General features: G+C 47.2%; 1 protein-coding gene across 1 annotated transcript in view; it reads right to left on the bottom strand.

Annotated features, from left to right (window-relative positions):
• Cacng3 (calcium voltage-gated channel auxiliary subunit gamma 3) overlaps positions 1-25,207 on the bottom strand; it is a 96,810-nt gene that overhangs the window by 2,156 nt on the left and 69,447 nt on the right. Inside the window, exons 2-3 of the mRNA XM_050143327.1 lie at positions 12,629-12,712; positions 5,024-5,164 (exon numbers count right to left, since the gene is read on the bottom strand). Coding sequence (XP_049999284.1) covers positions 5,024-5,164; positions 12,629-12,712 — 225 coding nt within the window. The remainder of the gene's footprint in view (positions 1-5,023; positions 5,165-12,628; positions 12,713-25,207) is intronic.

Below are 25,207 nucleotides of genomic sequence, written 5' to 3' on the forward strand. Positions count from 1 at the left end.
GGAAAGATTCAGCATGTCTGACCTGGTGGCTGGCTCCATGGCATCTGACCCAGAGAGGAGAGGCATGGCGATTGCCTCACTTCCCTTCTTCCCAGCATTCTGTTCTGTCTACTCCACCCACCTATGTTCTGACCTATCAGGCCAAGCAATTTCTTTATTAATTAACCAATGAAAGAACACCTACATCAAGAATGATCTCCCTGAATTATTTTATTTTATTTATTTATTTTTTTTCCAGACAGGGTTTCTCTGTGTAGCTTTGGAGCCTGTCCTGGAACTAGCTCTTGCAGACCAGGCTGGCCTCGAACTCACAGAGATCCGCCTGCCTCTGCCTCCTGAGTGCTGGGATTAAACGCATTAAAGGTGTGCGCCACCACTGCCAGGCCTGAATTTTAATGATGCCATCTACTAAGCTGGGGGCAGAGGACCCAGTCAGAGCAGATATACAAACTCTACCCTGTGTGAGTGTATCTGTTGCTGTTGCCACCATCCCTGGACAGCGGACTTCAGCTTCTTTGGTCTTTCAACAATGATGACTCAACACCAGCTCTTTCCAGGGAGCTGCTGGGCCTTCCGCACAGGTAGGGAAGGAGGGGCTTCTAGCTCCTTGGGCTAAGTAACTCAGGGGTTGCTTGTTTCTTTAGTGTGCAAATTCCGACAGCCTGTACTGGATTGCTTACCTCTCTGATGTGTGAGAGGTTATGTTTCTCTAGAACCTCAGCTTAGAAATACACTTACTTCTCTCAAATGCCAACAGGCTACACTGGGAATAGCCAGCTGCCTACCACTTAGGGTGAGGAACTGATTCCCTGGGCAATCGTAAGAAGGAGCAGTGCTCAGGGCCCTGCTCACCCTCAGTTGCCTCACTCACTATACTGCTCCAAAGGGGAAATGTCTCTTTTTGTCTCTTTACATGAGGACCCCGGGTTTGCTGCTAGTGATGACCGAGGGAGCAGGGACACCAACTGTCCTCTTGCCTTTAAATTGTCCCTCCCTGTTGGGCAGCACTATATGGAGCCTGTCCCTCTTTGCAGGCCCCTGTACCAGATGATGAATAACCTGGTGAGTCCTCCCTCCACTCCTTGACTGCCATGTACTTCTCAAGGTATCCCCAAAGTTAAACAACTACAGGGTCATCGAAAGTTCTGTCTCGAGGCTGCAGAGATGGTTTGCTGCTCTTCCTGAGGACCCGAGTTCAGTTCTTAGCACCCATGTCTGGTGGCTTATAGCTGCCTGTAACTCCAGCTCTAGGGGATCCCAGCTCCTCTTCTGGTCTCTGGAGGCATTCAACCCACAACCCCCCCACACGCACGCGCGCGCGCACACACACACACATACACACACGCACACACAAATAAAAATAAAGTAAACCTTAAAACTCAAAATCAAGCTTTGCCTAGCAGAGTTGCTCTAGTGCCACTATTCTGATTGACTGGTGCACATGCGTATGGGATTACAAATATTTTGCATATGAATCTGGTCATAGTCCATCTAGGACTTGCCCCTAGCAGGGAAGGGTCAGGTTTTGCCTCTGCCCTGTTTTCTCCTGGCCTTTTCCTGGTAGGCAGCACGGTCTGATCTGGTACCTCTGATACGGGAGATGACAGATATGGCTTTGTCAGGCTGCAAGGACCACCCACCCCAGGATGAAAAATGGCTTCTCTTCTCCGAGTGTCAATTTGCCTGCATGGTTAGTGGAAGACACATGCTTTTATATTAAAATGACCATGGATATAAGGAGGAGAAAGCAGAGTCCACATGAATTTTTCAGGGAGATGGGAAACTGACTTCAAAGATGCTTCAGCTCACTGATGCCCTGAGTGCCCAGGGCCATGTTCCCTCTCTCCCCTGTGACAGCAGGAAGATATGGGTGGCAAAGTTTAGAAAGTCCTAGAAAAGAGGGCTTTGCAGAGGGGGAGGGAAGAGTAGGAAAGTTCATAAAGACGCTCAAATGTCAAACTAGTTTAAAGAGGCAGGACGCCAGGTGACTTGTCAGTCTTTCGTTATGAGCAGGGTGCTAGGCGGAGTCTTTGGTGACTTCATCTATTTATCTTATGGTGCTGGTGAGGGTACCCAGGGCCTGGAGCATGCTAGGCAAGCGCAGTAGTGCTTAGCTACATGGCCCTCACTATGCAGACTCTTTCCTTCATTGGTTCAATGAATCCCTGCAATATGTCTGCTTTGAAGTAAGAATTCCCTTCCATAGACAGGGAAACAACATAGATTAGTAAGTTTCCATGTCAACACAAACTAGGAAATGATAAAAATCAGAATTTGAACCCACGATTCTTAGCCACGGGGGGGGGGGGGGGGGGGGGGGGGGGGGGGTTGAGATTTCAGTAATGAGGTCAATAGCTTTTCCAATCAAAATGTAAGCTTTTTGAGAATAGGGACGAGATACTGGCTCATCGCTATTGCTCCACCTTCTAGCCCAGAGCCTGACCCAAAAGAAGAACACAGGGTGTATTTTTTGCATTAATGAATGAATGGAGTTGATACACATATCAAACACACAAAGCACATTACAGTTACTTTGTGTTGAGCCACACTGGGTGCCAGTCACTGTTCTAGGCTCAGTTATGTGTACCAACTCATCTAATCCTTTAAACAGCCTCCAGAGGCAGGGTCATTATTACCCTGACTTTTAGATCAGGGAAACTGAGACATGGAGCAGTTTAGTGACTTGCTTGATTCTATCCGACTAGATTATTGAAGAGGGAAGCACTGGGCTTCATGCATTTGGACCTTGTTATCAGGCCCAGGACACAGTAAGTGCCCAATAAAAAGTTATAATGAAACCATTAACCTTAGCACCATTAAGGACCTCGAGGAGCATGGTGTCTCGCAACACTGTTATTTTATAGGTAGAAAATTTGAGGCTCTTGGGGCTCCAGGGGGAGACTAGTGGAGAGGTCTAATCTTAGGCAAGCATCCCCCAGGGCTCTCATGGTCCCCTGCATCTACCCTGTCATCCCTCACAGTATTTCCCTGAAAAGCAGTAGCTGATGACACTCTTCCCTAACAATCCCCTGGGGGAACAAAATAATGATCTTATCTCAGTTTTTTGGAAACTGTCACATCAACACAACATTGGTGCAGATTCTCCTGGTTGGTCAGCGAAAGCCAGGACAGGGCCACCAGGGGGAGGAACATTCCTCAAAGCCAGTTAAGCAGTTGGGTTTTCCAGTTAACATCTGTCACCACAGACCATGGTCAGAAGTCATAGCTACCTCCAGCTGCCCTTGTTTCCCTGGGGCAAGGACACGACTTTCTGCATGGTCTGCAGCTTCAATGGGTTCTTGGAGGTTGGAGTGAGGTACTGTCTGTCTTACTCACTCTATAGAAGGGGAAGCAATGGGGGACAGAGTCTGTGCAAGGTATGATAGGGAACCAGGATGCTGGGCAACCAGATGCTGGGCTGCATGCTTGGCATTAGTTGCTGCTTTTCCAACAGTAGAACATAACATCATGACTTGCATGCCCAGTGCCCTTCTGCCAGCTCTGCAAAATGGGAACCATCGCTGTTTGCCATGTTGGAGGTGAGGAAGCCAAGTTCCCGGATGTTGTAATGGTTCCCAAGGCCACACAGGTGGAGCCAGAACTCAAATTTCAAAGGTCGCTTACCGACAGCCATCTTTGGTCTGGAAATAGTGCAAGGAAATTCCAGAAAGGAGTAGTTCATATTAATATTAAATAATCTTGTTACAACTTATTATGATTCCTGTATTTTATTATTAAGTTCTTACTATACCTGAATGTATAAATTGCACTTTAATAAGTGTGTTTTTACAGAGTGAGTCTAGTGCTATAGGATTTGGTGCTACTCTTTGGTTTCAGCATTCGTTAGGGTTCTTGGAGCGCATCCCTTGTGTGTAAGAGAGGACCACTCTACAGCAAAGTTTGAAGATCACCACCAAAGCCATCTTCCCCTACTCCTGCCAGGGGTGGTTAATAACTGTCAACTTGACAGTTTTGAGAACCATCTCGGAAGCACACCTGAGCATATCTGCAAGGGACTTCCTAGGCTGTGTTAATTAAGGTAGGCAGACCCACCCTAAATTTGGAGGACACCATCTGGTCCTCCTCAGGTCTGGGGTCCTGAACTGAATTAAGATGAAGACAGCAAGCCCAGAACCAGCTATCTCTCCCCACTTCCTGTCTGTGGGCACAATGTGACCGGCTGTCTCATGGTCCTGCTGCCTTGCTTTCTTCACTGTGATGGGCTGTACCCTCACACTGTGAAGGGAAAGAAACCCTTTCTTCTCCAGACAGCACTTTTGTCGGGCACTTTGTCACAGCACTAAGAAAAAAGATGAAAAGCTTGCCATGTTCTCTGCTTCTCTAAAGCCTTTCATCCAGTTGGTGTGGACCTGCCTGGAGCGGGGAGTGGGGAGAAGAGAGGGCAGAGACCTGAAAGGAACTGTGGGAACCGAAGAAGGAGGGGGATGAGGAGAGGAGGTGGTGGGTAAGATAAGGCAGAGAACTAGGGCATGCTGCGGAAGGCAGTCCCTCATCTGTCTCCTGGTCACCCTGTACTTCCTGCTGCTCAGAGCTGCTGTGGATGGCTGAGGGGTCTTTCCCAAGGACATCTGGAACTTTAGTTCCCGCCATGAATGCTTGGGAGGATACGGGGACTCAAATGCTTAAAGGGCTGTGAACAGCAGTTGACTGGCAAACAAATGTCTCAAAACGCTTCTCCCTGCCCCCATCTCCTCTCTCCCTCTTACCCCTTCTCTCTCTTTCTCTTGGCTTCTTTCTTGCTTTTCCTTCCCTCTTCCCTCCTCTTCTCTCTCTTTGGAGTTCCACTCTGTAACCCAGGCTAGCCTGTAATTAGTGACTCAGCATCCACGGTGTTGGTTTTCTAGACATGCACCACCATGCTCGGCTGCCATTTGGTTAGTCTCTCTGTCTCTCTGTCTCAATAGATCTTTACATCCTGTCCCCTCCATGTATTTCCTGTGTGTTGGCTCCGGCTTTGGTTTGTCGTCTGGGGAGATCTCAGGGCCTAGGCAAGATGGCTCACCTGCAGAGACGAAGAAGATGCCTGCGCTGAGGATGACGCTGTGCCTGCTGCGGTGGAACTCGCTGGCGGCCACACAGAGCCCCCCGAAGAACAGCAGTGTGACACTGAGGATGGGGAAGACGCTGGAGGCCCTCACAGCCCCTGCAGAGGGAAGGAGAAACAGTTCAGGCTACGCTCCAGTCAGTTCTGAGACTCCCCTGCTGCGGTCGTGGGGTGTCTGCAAACCGGACCGTGCAGAACGGGAGAGAAGTCCACACATCCCATCGGGCTTGGGAGACTGGTGCCAGCCACTCAGTGGCCTGTGTTCGGGAGGGCCGGCGCTTGGCGGCGGACATTTTAAAAGTCTAAGCAATGTTACTAGCTGTCTGCATTGTAAATTTTTATCTAGGTGCTTGGAGCCTAGAGTCACACAGGGCCCACCTGCGGTGGAGTGTTGTTCTCTCCTGCCTCAGCCAAGTAGCCAGGTCACCCTTCATCTCTGATGGGGGTCTGGGAGTGAACACAGGGAGAATCAGACTTAGCTGGGAGCCTCAGATCCTTGGGCGAGGTTTCACTTACTTGGAGGGTATTCCTGTGCCCAACAGAGGGCATCATTAAACAGTAATTATAAACAAACAATGGTAATAAAACCTGGCGGGCGGGGGGTTGATTGAAAATCTTTTGGGTCTGTCCTTTGAGCCTGGAACTCAGGATCTTCGTTTTACACCTGGGCCCGCAAATTATGCAGGCCGTCTTGAATGCAGGGATTCCTGTCAGCCCATTTGCAGCTCATCAAAATGCAGAATCTTAAACACCTGTATTTGCATAGTAAAGAGCCTGGCAATACCCATTCAAAGCCCATTTAGTCACAGAATGATTAAATGAATTTATGTATTCACTCAAGAAATATTTATTAAGCGCCTACTAGATGCCAGGCACCCTGCCAGGTGCCGGGGAAGCAGCAGTGGAAACACTTAAGGACCTTAAAGGCACAGCGCTGTCCTTGGAGGGGATGCTGGTCAATAGACCCCTGGGTCCCTGCTGTGAACCGGGTGGCTTCCTGGATCCTGGAGAGGCCTGAAGGATCCTTGGCAGGAATGGTACGATCCTAGCTAGAATAAAGGGCACACACGACCGAATCTTCAACTCTAAACGGGGTGCATCCTTACGCACCGTAGGGCACTGAAAATACTGTGGGTGCGGCAGGCATGTCCTACACCGTGAGAGAACCTCACAGTGACACGGTACACCACTGAGTGTTGGCCGGCTCCCCTCAGCAGGCAGGCTGACTGGGAGCCGCGAAGGCTGCGGCCATACATCACGAGAGAATCATTTTACATAGTGCGTGCGGGCTTAGGAACAGACCCAAGTTTGAAATGTAAAACGCGGCTCTACCGAGCTCGTTTTGCTTTCAAACCGCTGTAGGCTTTGCAGGCCCCCAAATGAAATGCCCTAAGTCAGGGACTGACTGTGCTTTCTGGCATTGGTGGGGGGCAGGAGAGCAGTTAGAGCATCCTGTATCTCACGCTACAGAAAGGAGCAAACGCCTCTGTGTGGCTAATGGCTGGTTTGTTCTAAGTTAATCTGCACACATACATTATTAATGGTCTGTTTGCTCTCACTCTCTGGCCCGTGAACCATCTGGAGGAGTAGAAAGAGCTGACTGGTGAGTGCTTGGGTCCAGATGCCCAGACAGAGGAGGGAGCCACGGCCATCCCGGGAATGTGGAGACTGCCTGACCAGAGGGAGGAGCTTAAGCACTCATGAGGGACTGTCTCATTCTCAACAGTAGCCCTGGTGGGAGGTGTGAAGGTGGGCTAAGAGTGTCCTCTCGGGCCTCGTGAGTAAAGTTCCCCTTAAACAGTCAATAAAGGCAGCATCAGCTTCTTCTGGCTGCTGTATGGTCAGGCCTGGACATAGAGCCGGAATGGACTCTGGGCTCATCCGTATATAAAAAAGTCGCGGGCCCCATCCTTAATGGGGCTTACGCTCTAGTAGAGACCACAGTCAGGGCCACACACATAGTTTGCAGAGCCTTGTGCAAAGTAAAACTAGGAGGCATCTTGTTATACAGTTGTTTAAAAATTCAAGTGAGAAGGACTTTTCCTTGGGTTGGGCCCTGAGTGATGGACAGGACTGCAGGGATCCAGGTGAGAGCTGGCATGGCTTGGGCTAGTGCAGTGAACCAAGAAAGGTAAGTAATTGAATCCAGGCAATGTTTTCTTTTGTTTTGAGACAGAGTTTCTCTGTAGCTTTGGTTCCTGTCCTGGAACTAGCTCTTGTAGACCAAGCTGGCCTCGAACTCACAGAGATCTTCCTGCCTCTGCCTCCTGAGTGCTGGAATTAAAAGCGTGTGATGGCTCTTATGCTTGCTGTGAGGAGAAGATTCATGACCACCTGCCATGTTTGCTCTCAGCGGGCAGTGAATGGTGGCGCCTTACTGTTGCCTGCCTGCCAGAGGAGCAGAATGGGGTGGCACAGGCGGGCATAGAGCGTATTTTGACCCCGGGAGGTCCAGAGCTGAGTTCACGTCCCTCACAGTCACATGACTTAGCTCTAGCCACCTCCATGGTTCAGACCTAAAAGTCAAAACTCTTTCAAAATACTGTGACCAGTTTGGGTTGGTTGTGTGTTTAGTGGTAACCAGATGAAGGGGCAGGGCCCAGGGGAGTGGGTTCTCTTAAGGTAGAAGAGATGGGGGCTTCAGTATTTGCTTTAACATGTGTCAGGATGGAGGCCTGGGCAATCCGGGGTCCTGGATAGCTGTGTCCTTCTCACCCCTCTGTTCCCATGGTGACATTTTAGGAGGCTTTTAAAACTGCCTGAAAAACTGGTTGAAAAAGAGAGAGAGGCATGGTGGGGGTCCTGGGCCCTGGAAGGACAGGATTAGATCTGTCCCCCTGAACTGGTGGTCTGCCCTGGCTGTCTTTCCTACTGCCCAGGACCAGGATTGTGTTGGGGGCTAAGAGAAGGATAACTTGAAAAATAATTGGGTTTTTGTTTTGTTCTGACTTTTTGTTTTGGCAGGCTGAGGAATTTGATTTAAAGTAGATGAAATACCTTTTAAAAAGCAGGCCCAGCATCACGGTTCCTCTGAACTTGTATCAATCTCCCCCGCCTACCTTCATACCTCTGCTTCCAAATCCTAGCAGAGGTTTCCCGAGAGATTCTCTTACCTGTCGAAAGTCTGGACCCACCAAAGGGGAAAGAATTACTCTGGCCTCTTCCTTGAGTTTCTATTACCTAAACTCATTTCACAGGAAGAGGACAGTCTGCTGACACACCTGGACAGACTTCTGTTTGTCAGCCATGGCTGCCTCTGCTTCCATTCCACGGAGAATCATTTACACCTGTGCTCTGGTGTCAGAGTTTGTGCCGGGCCGTTGCATATTTAATAGGTCTGTTGGGTTTGAAGGAAAGCTATCTCCTTTCCACATTCCTCCTTCCCCAGTGGAATAAAGGAGTCTCTAGGTTTCTAAGTCATGTTAGGTCGGCATTTGTGCTCTGGTGACCTTCCGACATGATGTGATTTCATCCTCCCCACCATATCCACACGTTTGCAAACCTCATCTCCAACTGAGTATGTTGATTACTAGTTCATTCCAGTAAAACTTCAGAGTGTGCAGTGGAGATGGGTTTCCCTTCACCTTAGCACTCAGAGGGGGTCGAGAGTATCCTCATGGTAATTTTGGTCCTCAGGTAGAATATGATCCCAGTGAAGTTGGCTCTGGCATCCTAAGTGTGGGGTGTAGGGTAATGGGTCCGATCCTGGGAGTAATTCATCAATAATTCCTAAAAGTTTCCATGTTTGACGTATGGGTTTGCAAATGGATACCACTAAAAATTGTGTGTGTGTGTGTGCGCGCACCCGTGTGTGCACATATGTGTGTGTTTGGTAGTCAGAAGATAATTTGTAGGAGTCCGTTTTCTCCTTCCACTGCGGGGATTCTGAGATGGAGCTCAGTTTGTCAAGCTTGGATCCAGGCCCCTTTAATCTCTGGGCTATATTGCCAGTCTGAACCAACCTTTAAAGAGACCATTTGCATTGTGAATTGGCAGGGTTTGCTTGAATATTCAATGTAATGAGTTTATTTGATTAAAAGATTTTTTTAATTAAAAAAAAATGATTAACCTTTGAAATGTGCCCCAAGGACATGTTCCCAGCATTGGAAGTGATAAGGTTGATTATAAAAGTGTATATTTGGACTGGCCTGGTGGCATAGGCCTGTTAGCCACACTATTAAAGAGACTCAGACAGGGGAACACAAGTTTAAGGCCTGATTGGGCTACACAGTTACTTCAAGGTCACTCAGGGTAAATTAAGATCCTGTCCAAAAAAGAAAAGAAAAGAAAAGAAAAGAAAGAAAAAAGGCTAAGGGCTGGAGATAGCTTAGTGGCAAAGAACTTCTCTTTGCCCATCACAAATGAGTATCCTACCAGGCTGGCAGTGGTGGCTCACACCTTTGATACCAGCACTTGGAAGACAGAGACAGGAGGATCTCTGTGAGTTCAATGCCAGCCTGATCTACAGAGTGAATTCCAGGACAGCCGAGTAACGCAGAGAAACCCTTTCTTGAAAAACAACACACAAAAAAGCCCCTCTGTGCCCTGACACATACACCCCAAAGGTGTGTCTGACACATGTATGTGCTGTGTGTGGAAGCAGGGATGTGACTGAGCCAGAAAGAGAGCAGCTCTTCAAAGACAGCTTGGTCCAGAAAGCATCTCTAAGACAGGAAACTGAGCTAGCTTCTTTCGGCAGAATAGTGGGTAGAGAACAATCCACACTTCAGAGATACCTCTGCCTTCTGTAAAGCCATCTGTGGCTAGGGATGAGCATCAACCAATCAGATTTGCCCTCATTTGCATGGTGGGGAATGCAGGGCAGGACATTGGGTGATAGTGGCTTACCCTATCCCTATGCAAATGAATGAAGGCAGCTCCAAAATGAGACCCCACCCCCATCACAAGCAGTCCAGCATGTTATGCCGACAATTGTTGTCTTTCTGTCCTGTCTGCAGCACACTAAATAAACTTGTTGTTTTTCTGCTCTGGTCTAAAGAGTGTCGTGTATGTGTGTGTGTGTGTGTGTGCGCGTGCGCGCGCACGGCTTGGCAACCCTCTCCCTTGAGAGTCAGAGGTAAGCTCAGTTGAGTGCAATTTCATCATTGGCAATAGAGTTGACTTTGCTGCCCTTCACGTCATGTTACGGGAAGTCTTCTGTCGACACAACCTCGGTCTTATTAATTAGCCCTCTATGATGCTATTATGGTTAACTGTGTCCCTCAAAATTCCTGTGCTGGAGACTTGTCTAAAAATCTGCTCATGGTATTTCTAGGTGGAGCCTTTGGGAGGTAACTAGGATTAGATAACTTCAGAGGGTTGGCTCTGATGTAGCCATTGGTGGCTTTAAGATGAAGGAGGGCAACTGGAGTTGACAGACATGCTTGTCTTTCCATGTGGTGACCTCTACCACATTATGATACAGCAAAAAAGCCCTTGTCATTGGCTGAGCAGGCACCAGCACTATGTTTGTGGGCTTCCTGGCTTCCAAAACTCAACCAAAGAAGTTTTTCTTCTGTAATGCACAATTTTGTTTTGGTTTTGTGTTTTTTTTTTTTTTTTTTTGAGACAGGGTTTCCCTGTGTAGTCCTGGATATCCTGGAACTTGTTCTGTAAACCAGGCTGGCCTCGAACTCACAGATCTACCTTCCTCTGACTCCCAAGTGTTGGAATTAAAGGCGTGTGTCACTACCACCTGACTAGAAGTGTCTCTTCTCTCTGAATCACATCAACTCTGATATTCCATCATAGCAACAGATATGGATGGTGGCACTCAGCTGCAGGGCCTCGTCTTAGTGGGAGAGTGTAAGTGGAGAGAGGGGCTGAGCAGCGGCGTGCACCCATCTCTTTTTTATTTGCCCCCTAAGGACGTCATGTGACCAATTGCCTTCACTTCCCGGTAGTGATGTACACTACCTTGAACTGGGTGCTACACTAACCGCTCCTGCCTAAGTTCCTTCTGAATCAGGATATTTCACTGCAGCAGCAGTGATTCTAAAATCCCTGGCAAGGAACCTGTGTGCTTGCAAAGGTCCGTGCTCAAACTTCTCCTGATTCTGAGGCTGCTGGTGAAGCTGCTGTCAGGTGGCCTGAGGAGACTGGAGCACAGCAGCAGAGGACTCTCTCCACAGAAGGAGGGGAAATGGTCAGAAAAACAATCGGGCGCTCCAGAGGATTTGAAATCAGCTTTGTGAGTTGTAGAGGGAGAGCCACAGTTCTGTTTGGTCTCCAATAGTGTAGCTATAAAACTGGTCCTTCCAAGTAGGGAAGAAAGATACAGATAAACAACAGGCATTCTGGGAAAATCCCATTGGTATTGGCTTCAAAGCTATTGTGTTTTGAGGGAGTCCAGTGGACATGCCATCCTCCAGGCTTTAGATTCTCTCCTCCCTCCAGCCCGTCCCTTCCTTCCCCCCTCCCACTTCCTCTCTTCCTATCTTCCACTCTCCCCACACCTCTGGGTTGAATACTAAGTATGTATTCTTCCCACTTTGACCCCAAGATACTTGATGGCTGAATCATAAAGCCCGAATAAGACAATTTCTTGGAGGTTTCATTTATAATCTCAGTTTAAACAACAATAACAAAAATCATCTTAACCCTAACATTCCTAAACAGCAAATTAGACAATCCTTTGGAATTTTCCTTCTGCTTGGATTTGATACCTGTTGTTAATGAAATGGCAGTGACATCTCAAGCTAAGCTCCCTGTGCCTGGACCAGCTTAAGGCCCCATCTGCATCTGACTCTGCTTTTTCTAATCCCATGAGACAGGCCAGAGGCGACGTACACCATCTCACGATCCCCTGCTGGCTTCAGGGCCGAATAGACGACACACTCTCTCTTTTAATTTCTGTGACCTTGTCAGACTGATGACATAATTTCCATTTCAAAACAGATGAAGAAGGTTAACCTATGGAGCTAGCTGGCCCCAGGACCAACCTCACTGGAAGGAAGTCAAATAGGGTCAATGCTTGGCCTATCGCATTCCAACCCCACAGGGCACCGGCTCTCCTGTGCTATGTTTTGTAACAACCCATGCCACGTCCAGGTTATTGACCTTGGAAAATTCCTACAGAGACGCTGTCCCTGTCCCAATAGGATTGGAAGTGCAGAGAAGTCAAAGGAGAGGTGAAGTTTGGTTCGTATTTACCGTGCCAGGCCTTGCCCTTGGGGACCTTACCCATTAGCACCTCGCCCATTAGCACATCACCCATTAGCACTCGCCCATTAGCACATCACCCATCAGCACCTCGCCCATTAGCAGCTCAAATCACCCACTGAAGGAGGTGAAAACTGTACTGAGCCGAAGAGAATTCCTTAGATTTTCTTCTAAGGAGACTAAAAAGAACCTTTCAATCCTAATACATCTGCTCTTTCTCCTTTCTATTTCTAGCTCATTGGAATGAAAGAAAGTTCGGCATCAGAGCCTTGGGAATGTATGTCTGCACTTTGAGTTAGATAATGAGAAGACTCATGCTCACAGGTAAGTGGGTGATGGCAGGGGACCCTTTCCTCATCCCCTCCCCCACCCAGGGAGACTGGAGAGGTAAGGGGAACTTACGTAGAAGGTACTCTGCTGTGTCCTGTTCATAGTCTGCATCTTCGGGGAAGTGGTCAATCTTCTTGCAAACGCCTCGGAAAGCCCCTGTGAAGACAAACAGGGCCCTGAGCCAAGGGAAGCGTGCAACTGGGGCCCAGGCTGGCTGGTCAACTCCGTGTTGCCTGTCCTGCCCTGGCCATTAGAAGCTGTAGGAGGCCCAGCAGCTGGTTTAAGTAGGATGAAAAAAAAAAGAAACTATTTGCTATAGTTTGGACCTTGGATGTCCTTGGGAGGCCCATGCATTAAAAGACAGAACTGAGATTGGGAATAGAGTTGAGTGGTAGTGTGCTTCCCTAGCAGGTTCAATTTCTAACAGATGGACATACGCACACAGACACACATGCAGGCATGAAGGCACATAGAGACATATATAGACACACACAGACACATACACAGACACATATGCAGGCACACAAACATATACAGACACACAGACACACACACAGACACATGTACACACAGACACACAGACATGTGCACGTGTGTACGCTTCCCACCCCAGCTCTGCCATTGGCAGGAGGTGCTAGAACTTTTGATTCCAGGAACAGGAAACTAGGTCATTGGGTGCATGCCTTAGAAGGAGATTTTTAAAGCTTTGTTTCCTGTGTACCACAAAGAAAGCAGCTTCGCTCTCCCATGTCTTACCCAGTATAAATCACCATGTTCTGTCTCACCAAAACCCTCAAACAACAGAGCCAATTTACCATGCCCTGAAACCTCAGAATGAATGCCCTTCAATAAAGTTTTTTTCCTTAAGAGTTGATTTATGCCAGGCATTGTGGTACATATCTGTGATTCCAACTACATGGGAGGCACAAACAGTAGGGTTGCAGGTTCAAGACCTGTCCGGGATATGTAACAAGGTCAAGGCCAACTTGGGAGACTGGGCAAGACCTCCTCTCAAAATAAAAATGGAAAGTAAGGTGAGGGAGGTAGCCCAGTGGCAGAGTACTTGCCTAGCATGCTCAAGGCCTACACACACACACACACACACACACACACACACACCTGAGTTTGCCTCAGGTATTTGTCATAGTGACCCACAGTTAACATATCAGCAGAGACAACAGATAATAAATACACTTAAAAAAAAACCTAAGAGATTGAAATACTCCACGTTTCCGATATCACGTGCTAGAAGGACAAAGAACTAGGAAGCGTGAGAGCATGGTGCGACAGTCTCTCCTATCCTGCCTTGTGGAGGGAAGAGGGAGGCAGACTGAGGATTTGCTTTATCTTCGCATTTGACAGACAGCAAATGAGAGTTTCCCTTTCAGTCACTTGGGTGAGCAAAGAGCCAACATTCCAACCTGGGCATTTGGAAATAGTCTCCTGTCTCCGACCTGCCAATTCTGGCCACAGGTCCTTCCAGTCCTTCTCCCTCAGGAGAAGACAGTCACCCTTCCTCCATCCTCCCCACTCCCCTCCCCATCCCCGGTGGAGCTCATCAGATCCACAGAGACGCTGTCAGCGTTCGGCTTTCTTTTCTTTCTCCAGCATAAACTTGACTCAACTCATTGTGTGTGTGTTTGATAATCATTGTGGGTGTTTATTAACTAGCCAATTAACCAATCTCTGGGGCAGTTAACGACTCTGTCAGTTCTTATAAATGACAAACAGTATTCAGAACGTCTCACAGCGCAGCATGAAATGATGCTTGTGTTTCTTCTTCCCTGTCTGCAAAGACAGAGGCAGGGAGGTGAGGGCAGTGTAGCATAGAGTTCCAGCAAGGTGGGGGAATCAGGCAGAGCCAGGCATGCTTCTCAGTGAGTCACTGTTAGATGAGAAGTGGCCATCTATGAAATGGATATGTGTGTGTAATTCTTGTGAAGCTTGGGCACATAACCATAAAGGCCGTCACTTATTGTTTCTCAGGTGGAAAGATGGGTTAGTGGGTATAGTACTTGCTGATAACCATGAGGATTTGTGCTCTGACCCCCAACAACAACAGAAGAAACGAATGTGGTGGTGGTGATGTCTGCTTGTGAAGTGCTAGCAGGAGAGAGGAGAATCCCCAGGGCTACTGACCTGACTGTCTACCTGAACTAGTGAACTCCTGGGTTAGTGAGAGACCCTGTCTCAAAGAATAAGGTGGAGGGCTGGCAGAATGGCGCAGTAGATAAATGTTTGCTGCACTATCTCAATGGCCTGCATTTGGTGGAAGGAAAGAACAGGCTCTGCAAAGTTGTCCCCCTCCCCTCTCTCTCTCTGTTTCTCCTCCCTCTCTCTCCCTCTTTCTCTCTCTCTCCTCTCCCTCTCTTTTTCTCCTCCCTCCCCCCTCACACACACAGTAATGTTTTGTTTGTGCCATAATAAATGAAGCTTGCTTGAAGCTCAGAGTGCAGAGCTAGTCACACCAGTTAGTCGTAGAAACCAGGCAGTGGTGGCGCACACCTTTAATCCCAGCACTCGGGAGGCAGAGGCAGACGGGTCTCTGTGAGTTCAAGGCTACCCTGGGCTACATGAGATTGAATCGGTCTAAAAGAGAAACAAAGTTCATACCTTTGATGCCAGCACTTGGGATCACAGGCCTTTAATCCCAGCACTAGGGAGGTGGAGACAGGTGTGATATGGTTGGGCAGAGACAGGAATATAAGGTGGGAGGTGACAGGAGCTCAGAGCGTTCAGTCTGAGATTCGTGGAGAGGATCTTACCCACTTTGGTCTGATAGAGGTAAAAGGCATCTCTAGTAGCTCGCTGCTCTGCTTCTCAGATATTTCAGCTTTCACTCCCTAATATATGATTTCGGGTTTATATTATTAAACCTATTAGAATTTCTCTCTCTCTCTCTCTCTCTCTCTCTCTCTCTCTCTCTCTCTCTCTCACACACACACACACACACACACACACACACACACACAAATTAAAAAAACAAATGGATGGGCTTGGCATGATGCCTTAATTTCAGCACTCTGAAGGCAGACACAGGCAGATCTCTGTGAATTTAAGGCCAGCTTGGTCTACTTAGTGAGTTTCAGGCCAGGCCAGCCAGAACTACATAATAATACTCTGACTTACAAAAAAAAAAAAAGAAAAGAAAGAAAAGAAAAGAAGCAATTAAAGAAGACACTCAACACACCTCTTGCTTCCACACATGTTCACACATATGCACATACACCAACTCCTAGCCTTGTATACACACACACACACACACACACACACACACACACACACACATATTTCCAATGGACCAGGCACGTGGATGAAACTCTCCACCCTGTGAGGCAAGGCTGTTAATACTGATATTTCTGATGCAGCACTGAGGAAAACAAAGTGACTGGGGAGGCTTCAAAGCCTGAGTTTTCACCATTAGACCGAATGCCCATCCTTGCCGCGTCTACTATTCTTGTTCCTGTGACCATCTTAAGACACTAAGAGCGCTATCTATTTAGCTCCTCACTACTCGCTACTGTGAGTAGGCTCCAAGCCAGCAGCATTTCTCAGGAATTGCGATGAAATATGAAGACCATATCTTTGGTTCTGATTCTTTTCCCACCTGGCAAAGAATAGACTCAGAATCCAGAAAAAGATCCAGGAGAGAGAACTCAGGAAAATCTTGGAAAGAAAAACAAATGATAACTTTTCTCCCAACCTTGAAGAAAAGACATTAATTTTATTCTTGTATTTTAGAGCTTCATTCTCACGCACCTTTTTGTTGGGCATGTTGTCTTGACCTAAAGACCCATTCTCTAAGTTTATCAGAGGGTTAATCCTCTGGTGGGTTTATAGATGAACAGGTTCTGGAAACGGTAAAAGATGGAGGAAGTGGGTCTTTGGAGATGTGCATGCCCAAAATCTTGTCCTAAGCCCCAACCCTCTCTCTTTTCTTCTTGTTTGTAGCAACTGCTATACTGGAAGATGAGTTGCCTGCTTTGCCATAATGATTCCTCATCACAAGCTAAAAAACAGTTCAGACTGGAATTTTTCAAACTGTGAGCCAGAAGAAACATGTCTCAAGCGTTTTGTCCTAGCAATGGATAGTGTCCTAACCCTGGAGCTAGGAAGATGACTCAGTGGGTAAAGTGTTTGCTGCACAAGTGCGGAGACCTGAGTTTAGATCTTTAACACCCATGGAAAAATCAGGTGTGGCATCACGTATCTGTCACCTCAGTGCTAGGGTGAGGGCAGATCCTGGGGACTTGCTGGGCAGTCAGGCTAGCAAGCTCTGGTTCAGTGAGAGCCCCTGCCTCAAAAATGAGATGGAGTGCAAGAGAAGAAAACACCTAAAGCACACATGCTTGCCAATACAAACACACACACGCACCTGTGCACACGCACACACACACATACACACACACACACACACACACACATACACCTGATGTCTGTCCTGCCTGGTCCTGCAGCCATTAAGCCCCCAAAGAATTACACAGAGGTCTACATTAATTATAAGCTGATTGACCCTTTAGCTCAGGCTTCTTATTAACTAATTCTTATAACTTAAATTAGCTCACAATTCTTGTCTGTGTTAGCCACGTGGCTTGGTACCCTTTTTGGTGAGACAGTCACATCTTGCTTACTTTGTGTCTGCCTTCCTCTGTGTCTGTGTGACTATTGCAGACTGTTTTCTCTTCCCAGAATTCTTCTGTTCTTGCCGCCCCAACTCTACTTCCTGCCTGGATACTGGCCGATCAGCGTTTATTTAAAATACAATTGACAGGGTACAGATCATTGTCCCACAGCACCCCCCCTTTAAAAAAAAAAACAAGAACTGAGAATTAGATCTCCTTTGTTTAGCTTTGTCCAGACCATTATCCATAACATATTGTAACCAACACTCTAAACAAAGATAAATATCTATAGTCCATTTTTTTTTGGAATATGGATGTAGTTTTCCAGAATACTTCCTGCTGATTGGGGGCACTGATAAGGGGAACTAAAGAAAATTTTTGAATTATGGTCAAGTCCTGAATGGAATATTCTGTGAGGCTTGACCATCTCAGCCAGCAGTTTTGAATCTGTTCTGGATGTAGGACTCAGACATCTGAGCCATCCACTCCTATTGGCTATTTCTCGGGGGTCTTGTTCAAACCTGATTTTTCTTAACCAGGAACGAACCCACAGCCTTTCATTTCTTGTGGAAAAAAAGCAAAACCTCTTCTCCAAAGTAACATATCTTTTGACTTCAATTTTGAAGTCAAGGCATTTTCAAAATACATATGTTGCATTAATCCAGCATCATTTATATTCAAATGTCTTTTAGCAGCTGTTGGTCCTTCCTCGGCCATCAAACAATTAAAACACCACACAATAATATACAGTATTCAGACTCTGTGTATTTTCATCTTTACATGGCTTTATTTTAAACTCTATTTTTTATTTTTATTTTTAATTTTTGGTTTTATGAGACTAGGTTTCTCTGTGTATCTTTGGCTGTCCTGGCACCATTTACCCTGTAGACCAGGCTGTCCTTGAACTCACAGATAGCTGCCTGCCTCTGCCTCCCAAGTGCTGGGATTAAAGGCATGTGCCACCATACCTTGAACTCATAGAGATCTGCCTGCCTCTGTCTCCAAGAAACTTAAGACAACACATACACACTCACGGAGAGAACTTGTGCACACACATGAATGACTGGATAATGTCCCGAGAAGTAATGCCTGTTGCACAGTTACTATAGCCCATGAACCACTTGAAGTAATATACACTTAACAGTGTTCAAAACACACTGTTTTGTGATCATGTTAACAGAAGAAGCACCTGAAGCAGGTGAGTGTGTTCTCATGCCAGTGACCTGTTCTTGTGGATTCCAAAGTTGAATGTCCTCAGAACCTGCTGTGACTCTTGCTTTCTTACAGTGGTTTTAGAAGTGGGAACAGAATACTTTCCCAGGGGACTTAGTGATAGTTTTGTGGTCATCCCTCGCTATCTGTAGTGGCCATGGGGTGCACCAGTGGTTTTCTTACCAGCTATGCTTCTTCCATGAAACAGGCCAGGGCCCCTGGACAGAGCAAAGGGCCTTGAGAGTAACTTCACCTCACTGTGAGCTGTTTTATGCATCCTACAGAAGACTGCATAGGAAGAAAAGGTTTGCGGAAGACGGAATGGGGACTCTCTAGAAACAGGCCACTCAGGACCACTGTGTGGATTAGCAGGTGCCGGGATGCCTGCTTTTGCTCATGAAATAGACTGCTCGAGGTGATCTAGGCCGCATGAAACTGGTACTAGAATCAGGAAGCACTAGTGACTCTTGGAAACACACTAGCCAGATTTTTAGTGTGTGTGTGTGTGTGTGTGTGTGTGTGTGTACGTGTGGTATATGTGCTTGTGGATGCATATGTGGAAGTCAGAGGACACTGGGTGACCTGATCTCCACGCGGATCTGTCACTGATCCTGGAGGCAGGCTGGAGGGGAGCAAGCCCCTGTGGTCTCCCTGTATCTGCTGTCCCCTCCTCACTGGGTAACAGGCACTACGGCTCCACTGGGCCCTTTGTGTGGGCAGGGGACTCAAGTGGCGTCCTCACGCTCGCGCAGCAGGCACTCTCACCTACTTGTCTATCTTCTTTGCCCAGGGGCCTTTCAGAAATTTGAGGGACAAAAGGTTTTGTTTTGCGATTTTTTTTGTTTTCCTTTAACCTGCGTTATTTAATTGCGTTTTGTGCTCTATTAAACACTAAACATGTTTGCTGTAGCTTAAAACTCAGGATAGTTCACATGGAAACCAGATTTTCGGGTTTTCTTTAAACATGAGTTCCTTGTCACTTCCATGCGACAACCAATCCGCGTAGGCAGACATTAGCCTGCGCATGAGTTCACCAGTTGGCCAGAATCCCCATTTGGCCCCATGGTGCACCCATGATCCTGCAGACATATAGTCCTGCTATCTCTGAATGCAAGCAGACTGAGTAAGAGGGCTGTCTTTGGAGTCGCATCTTGGTATCAACTTCAGATCAGTCGTCCACTAGTTGCAGTTCTCCGTGAGTTACTTCTCTTGCCTTGTCTCCGGGCAGTTGATAAACGCGATGCCATGGGGCTGTCCTGGTGCCGACAGGGTACCTTCAGTGCTTTGCCTCCGGGGAGATGATGAACGCGATGCCATGGGGTTGTCCTGGTTCGGATAGGGTACCTTCAGCGCCTTGCCTCCAGGCGGTTGATAAACACGATGCCATGGGGCTGTCCTGGTGCCGACAGGGTACCGTCAGCACCCAGCGCTGCTCTCAGCGCTCTCGCGCATCTTTCAATCAGGCATATGCGTCAGGCGCTTAACGCAGCTCCTGGCACACACTTCAAAGCTCAATAAATCAAACCGACTACTATCATTGGTTTTGGCAAATACTTTAGGATGAGAAGAGACAGATTGGTGACATAGTGTGATTTTGAAAAGCAAAGCATTACAAAAGGGAAGGGTGTCAGGGATTTCCCCACGGAAGACTCCACACTGGTCGTAAAGCTCTTGGCACCCCAACCCAAACACTTGTTGTAAAGTGTGCTTGGCCATCCATATCAGCAGCATATTGCTTGCCCCCAGGAATATCTACCAGTTATCGTTTTCATATCTTCTCCATGCAGCCCCCCCCATGCCTTCACACAAGGCGATTTAATAGGGTTGGGGCCACATACCTCCTTTACTTACATTTCCCCGTGACTATTTCCCCCTATCAGTAAATTTTTTTAAATATTTATTTATTTATTTATTTATTTATTTATTTATTTATTATGTATACAATATTCTGTCTGTGTGTATGTCTGCAGGCCAGAAGAGGGCACCAGACTTCATTATAGATGGTTGTGAGCCACCATGTGGTTGCTGGGAATTGAACTCAGGACCTCTGGAAGAGCAGGCAATGCTCTTAACCACTGAGCCATCTCTCCAGGCCCCTATCAGTAAATTTTTTGAGACTCTGTTTTGCTATGTAGTCATACTGGCCTTGAACTTGTGATCCTCCTGCCTCAGCTTCTGAGTGCTAGAATTACAGGTATGAGCTTTTAAAACCATTCTTGTGAAGGAGAATAAAGGTATTTTAAGGAAAGACCCTTGAACCTCTCCTTTTAGTTATGAGACTATTGAAACAACAGACCCCAAGGAAATGGAATTTCCTCAGGAGTCTCCTGTTGGGAGAGGGACAAGGCTGGGCCCTGGTGCCAGCCAGAGGAAGAACTTGTCTCCTTAGAGACTTTATCCAGTTTTGGCAATTTGTCGGGCTGTCCCACAGGAGAAGCTGGAGCCTACACAAGGATAGGTTGGCGACTGGTTAGGAACATCTTTTGACCAGAACTGCTTTGATAGGCAGATCTCTTACCCTCCACTTAAGCCTAAACCTCTTGACAGGACCCCAGAGACAGACTAGGGAGGGTCTCTGAACCTCACTATTTGTTCCTCTCCTCAGTGTGCACACCGAATAGACCTTTCTCTGGTTTACACTATCACTTGTCTCCTTAATGGCCTACCAAGGTCAGCTGGCTGAGCCTAGCTTGTTCCGACACTGGTGCTCAGGCTCCTCTCTTAGCAACTCCAGTAACATCACCGTGCATGGTGCTACATTAATGCAGCTTTTCTAAAGAGGATGAGTGTGATTTACCTACATACCGCAAACAAGCGGAAGATAGAAATGTTGAAAACGTTCAGATTGTAAGGATCAAGTCAGGATACGAACCCAGCACTATCCTAGCTCAGCGTCAAGCTGGAGTTCTGAGGCAGAGATGCTGCAAAGACAGTGAAGAGAACCAAGATCTGACAGCTGAGGGTACGAGGTGAGGGGACTCCAGTAACCAGGCAGCTGTGAGACCTGGGGTATGAGAGGCAGTGGATTGGAGGATCCTGGGAAGAGCTTCCGAGTGGAAGGAGCGATTCCCCGAGCTGTTGAGATGTCATGGTGGAGACTGGTGGAGATGGTGGAGACTTTTTTTTTTTTTTTTATGGTGGTTACAGTTTCATTCTGCAGGGAGACGACTGTCCCAGGAGCTCGACTTTGACTGAGACAATGGAACCTTTCCTTCACGGGTGGGAACAGTGTATGCTTAGACCATCACGCCTCATGAAGAACAGGCCCTTGAAGCAGTCCACGAGCATCAAGATGAGGAAAAGGATGCTTGTTACTGTCTCTGTTAGTTACCGCAGCCCCATGGACTCTACTCAGCACAAGGACTGAGCTATCAGCAAGGGGAGGAGATGGAATAAAAGGCACCATTTTCCCAGGTGACAGAATTAGCCTATTAGGGAAGCTGAAAGCAATTTTCTCAGGGGAAAAAAAAACTGGAATGAATGAAAGGGCTTCAGAAAGGTTCTTTGTGTTTTAAACAAGATATCAAACCACACGGCAAAGCTACAATAATTAGGTCCTCGTGGCGGGCTGAGCATCTTTAAGAATAATTCTTAAATGCATAAACATCCTAAAAAATAAGCAGCCTTTTATCTCGTATTTAGATAATCTCTGCTAAATTAAAAGAACATATGTGACATATGGTTCAAATGGTATAGAAAGGATTTGGAGTAAGCAACCCCCTGCCTCTCACTCTCTCACACACAATTATCTCCCCGGTAACTCAGTAAAATGATTTTTGTTAAGCAAATGCCGAGTGAAATCATGTCTAAGCTGCGAACTGAAGGTTAATTAGAAGCTAATCAGAGGGGGTGGGTTCTTCAAGCGGTTGGGGGGGTGGTCTGGTATGATGCGGATAGAATCCAGGAGGCAGGACTGGTTTGGGAGTTCAGAGTCACTGCAGGTTGTGGGGTCAGCCAAGGCTGGACTGCGGAACAGACCCAGAGTGCACGGGTGAGAGAGGGTGGGAGAGGAGGTGGGAATCTGGGGAGGAGCTGTGTGTGAGAACTGGGCTACAAAGGTCAGGTTTCAGATTCCCTGGTGGTCAAGACAAAGAGGATGCTGGTCCTCAGACCTGAGGTACTCACTGAGAATCTTAACCAGGCAGTTAGTGAACAAGTTGATGAAATTTTGATAAATGGCCATAGCACCAAGTTGCCTTCCAGTATGTATTCTTTTACACATAGATCTGTGTGGTGCTCACCCTCATCAGAGAAGCTTCTCACCACAGAGGACGGAGGTTAATGCTGAGACAATGGCTTGTCAAAGGGAATTGTTATCCCTCCTGAGTTCTCTGCCTTCTTTCTGGTGGTCCTCCTTTCCCCAGATAAGTACAGATTCTGCCCATGAGAGAAAATGTGCCCTTTCTCTTTCTGAGTCAGGCTTATTTTGCTTAACATGATGATTTCCGGCTCCATCCATGCCTTAGGGTTCCTGTCGCTGTGATGAAACACCATGACCAAAGAAACTCAGGGAGGAAAGGGCTTACTTGGCTTACACTTCCATATCACAGCTTATTATTGAAGGGAGGCATGGCCGTGCCTCAAGCAGGGCAGGAACGTGGAGTCAGGAGCTGATGCAGAGGTTGTAGAGTGGCCTGCTTACTGGCTTGCTCCCCATGGCTTGCTCAGTCTGCTTATTGAGCCCAGGACTACCAGTCAAAGGATGGCACGCACGTGTGTGTGTGTGTTTGTGTGTGTGTGTCTTGTTGGGAATCAAACCCAGAGTCTTGTGCACACAAGGCAAGTGTTCTACCACTATATTGCATCCTTGGTATGTCTGTAGTTCTGTATTTGAAGGAGGCAGATGGTGGCAACCCTGGATAGGGTGGTAGCGGAGGATTGGACCTTAGCCCTAGCTGGAGACAAAACCAGCTCTCTGAAGATTCAGAAAAGGCCTTTTCAGCTAAGCAACTGCAAAGGCAGAGGCTGAGGAGTGGAGTAAACGCCTCCGTTTGAGAAGGGAGGCGAGTGTGGACAGAGGATTATTGTGTCAATTTCCCTGGGCCCGCCAGCTGCCCTTCCAGCTGTTTCTCTATCACTGATCTCTGGAACATCTGGGAGGCTGGGTTACATGTGGACCATAATCAACCCTAGCTCTTCCGTAGGGTTAAGATCATCCCGGAGAGGCATCCTAAAGGATCCCATGATTTTGGAGTGGCTTCCAAAATGCCAGGGTGGGAAGTAGTCTGAAGGAAGGGGCATCTGTGCTTTTGAATCCTAAAGATCTTCTCAGCTATCTCAAAAGATGGTATTGGTTCAAATCACTTGCTCTCAACATGAGGACCAGGGTCCCCATTCTCAGAGTTTTCTTTCAGATTCCAGCAATGTGGCCCCAGTCCGAACCTGGGAAATGACTATCAATAGCGACAAAATCACATAAGGGTCTTAACTGCAATATGTACAAACAAGTCAGATTCTTACAGGCTGGGGGAAACAATGGCCCCTCCTTCAATGTGTATGTTTTGACTTCTGGTGGTGGGGTTAGAAGGCAGAAGGAATACAAGCTTTGGCCCTCTCTGATACCACCACTTACAAACACACCAGTTAGAGTCTCTCCTATGGTGGACTAAACGTTTGTGTTTCCCCCAAACACCTATGTCCAAATCTTAATCTCCAGTACAACGTTCTGATGAGAATTAATGGCATAGGGAATTGGGAATTAATGAGACAGGGAGGTTAGAGTATTCATGAATGGGAGAAATGTTCTTATAAAGGCGGCCCCATTCGAAGAGTAAAGAGAAAGCAGCCTTTGACAATCAGGAATGGGCCTATTAGAAGCTTACCTTGTGGTGGGTTTTGTGATCACCTGACACCCAGAAGTGTAATAAAAAAAATTCTATTATATAAGCCATCTGGTATATCAGCAGGTCTCAATTTGTGGATCTCAACCCTTTGAGAGTTGAATGACCCTTTCACCTAAGACCATTAGAAAATATAGATATTACGATTCGTAACAGTAGCAGAATTACAGTTATGAAGTAGCAATGAAAACCATATTATGGTTGGGGGTCCCCACAGCATGAGGAACTGTATTCTGTATTAAAGGGTTGCAGCACTGGGCAGGTTGATAACAGCTGTTTATATGGTGTTTAGTTATAGTAGCACAGGCCCACAAAGGACATTGCAATGCTTCATATTGTTGGTCAACCTGGCAGAATCACCTATGAGACAAAGCTCTGGGCATGTCGGGGAGGAAGTTTCTAGATTGGGTTAATTGAGGTGGGGAGATTAAACTTGGGCAGAACCATTCTCAGGCTGGGGTCACAGATTGATACAGAGAAGCGCTCTTGACTGTGGATGTGATATGGCCAGCTACCTCATTTCTGCTGCCATGCCTCCCCTGCCAGGATGGAATGAATCCTTATCTGTGAGCTAGAATAAACTCGTCTTTCCTCAAGTTGCTTTTTTGTCAGGCATTTTGTCCTGGTACCAAGTGACATGCACCAACACCTTAGGCGAGTCATCTCCCGCGGCTTGACCTCTTCATTTTCGGTCTTGGTAATCTCTTGATTGGTGGGAGTTTCAGAAGAAATAGTTGAAGTTGGAGCTGGATAGATTTCTTCACTCAGTAAAGTGCTTGCTGGGCAAGCGTGAGGGCCTGAGTTTTGCCCCGGAGTCTTCATAAAAGGACTGTATTCCCAGCACTGAGAGGACAACAGGTGACCCCTGGCTCTCTGGCCAGTCAGCCTCGCTGACTCAGTAAGTCAGACACCCAAAGTTGACCTCTGCTTTCCACCTGCGCATATACTCCCCCAGGCCCCCGAAGAGCTCACTGTAG

The sequence above is a fragment of the Alexandromys fortis genome, unplaced genomic scaffold (assembly GCF_014885135.2).
Source record: "Alexandromys fortis isolate MF-2015 unplaced genomic scaffold, M_Fortis_MF-2015_v1.1 scaffold_45, whole genome shotgun sequence".
NCBI classification, from domain to species: domain Eukaryota; kingdom Metazoa; phylum Chordata; class Mammalia; order Rodentia; family Cricetidae; genus Alexandromys; species Alexandromys fortis.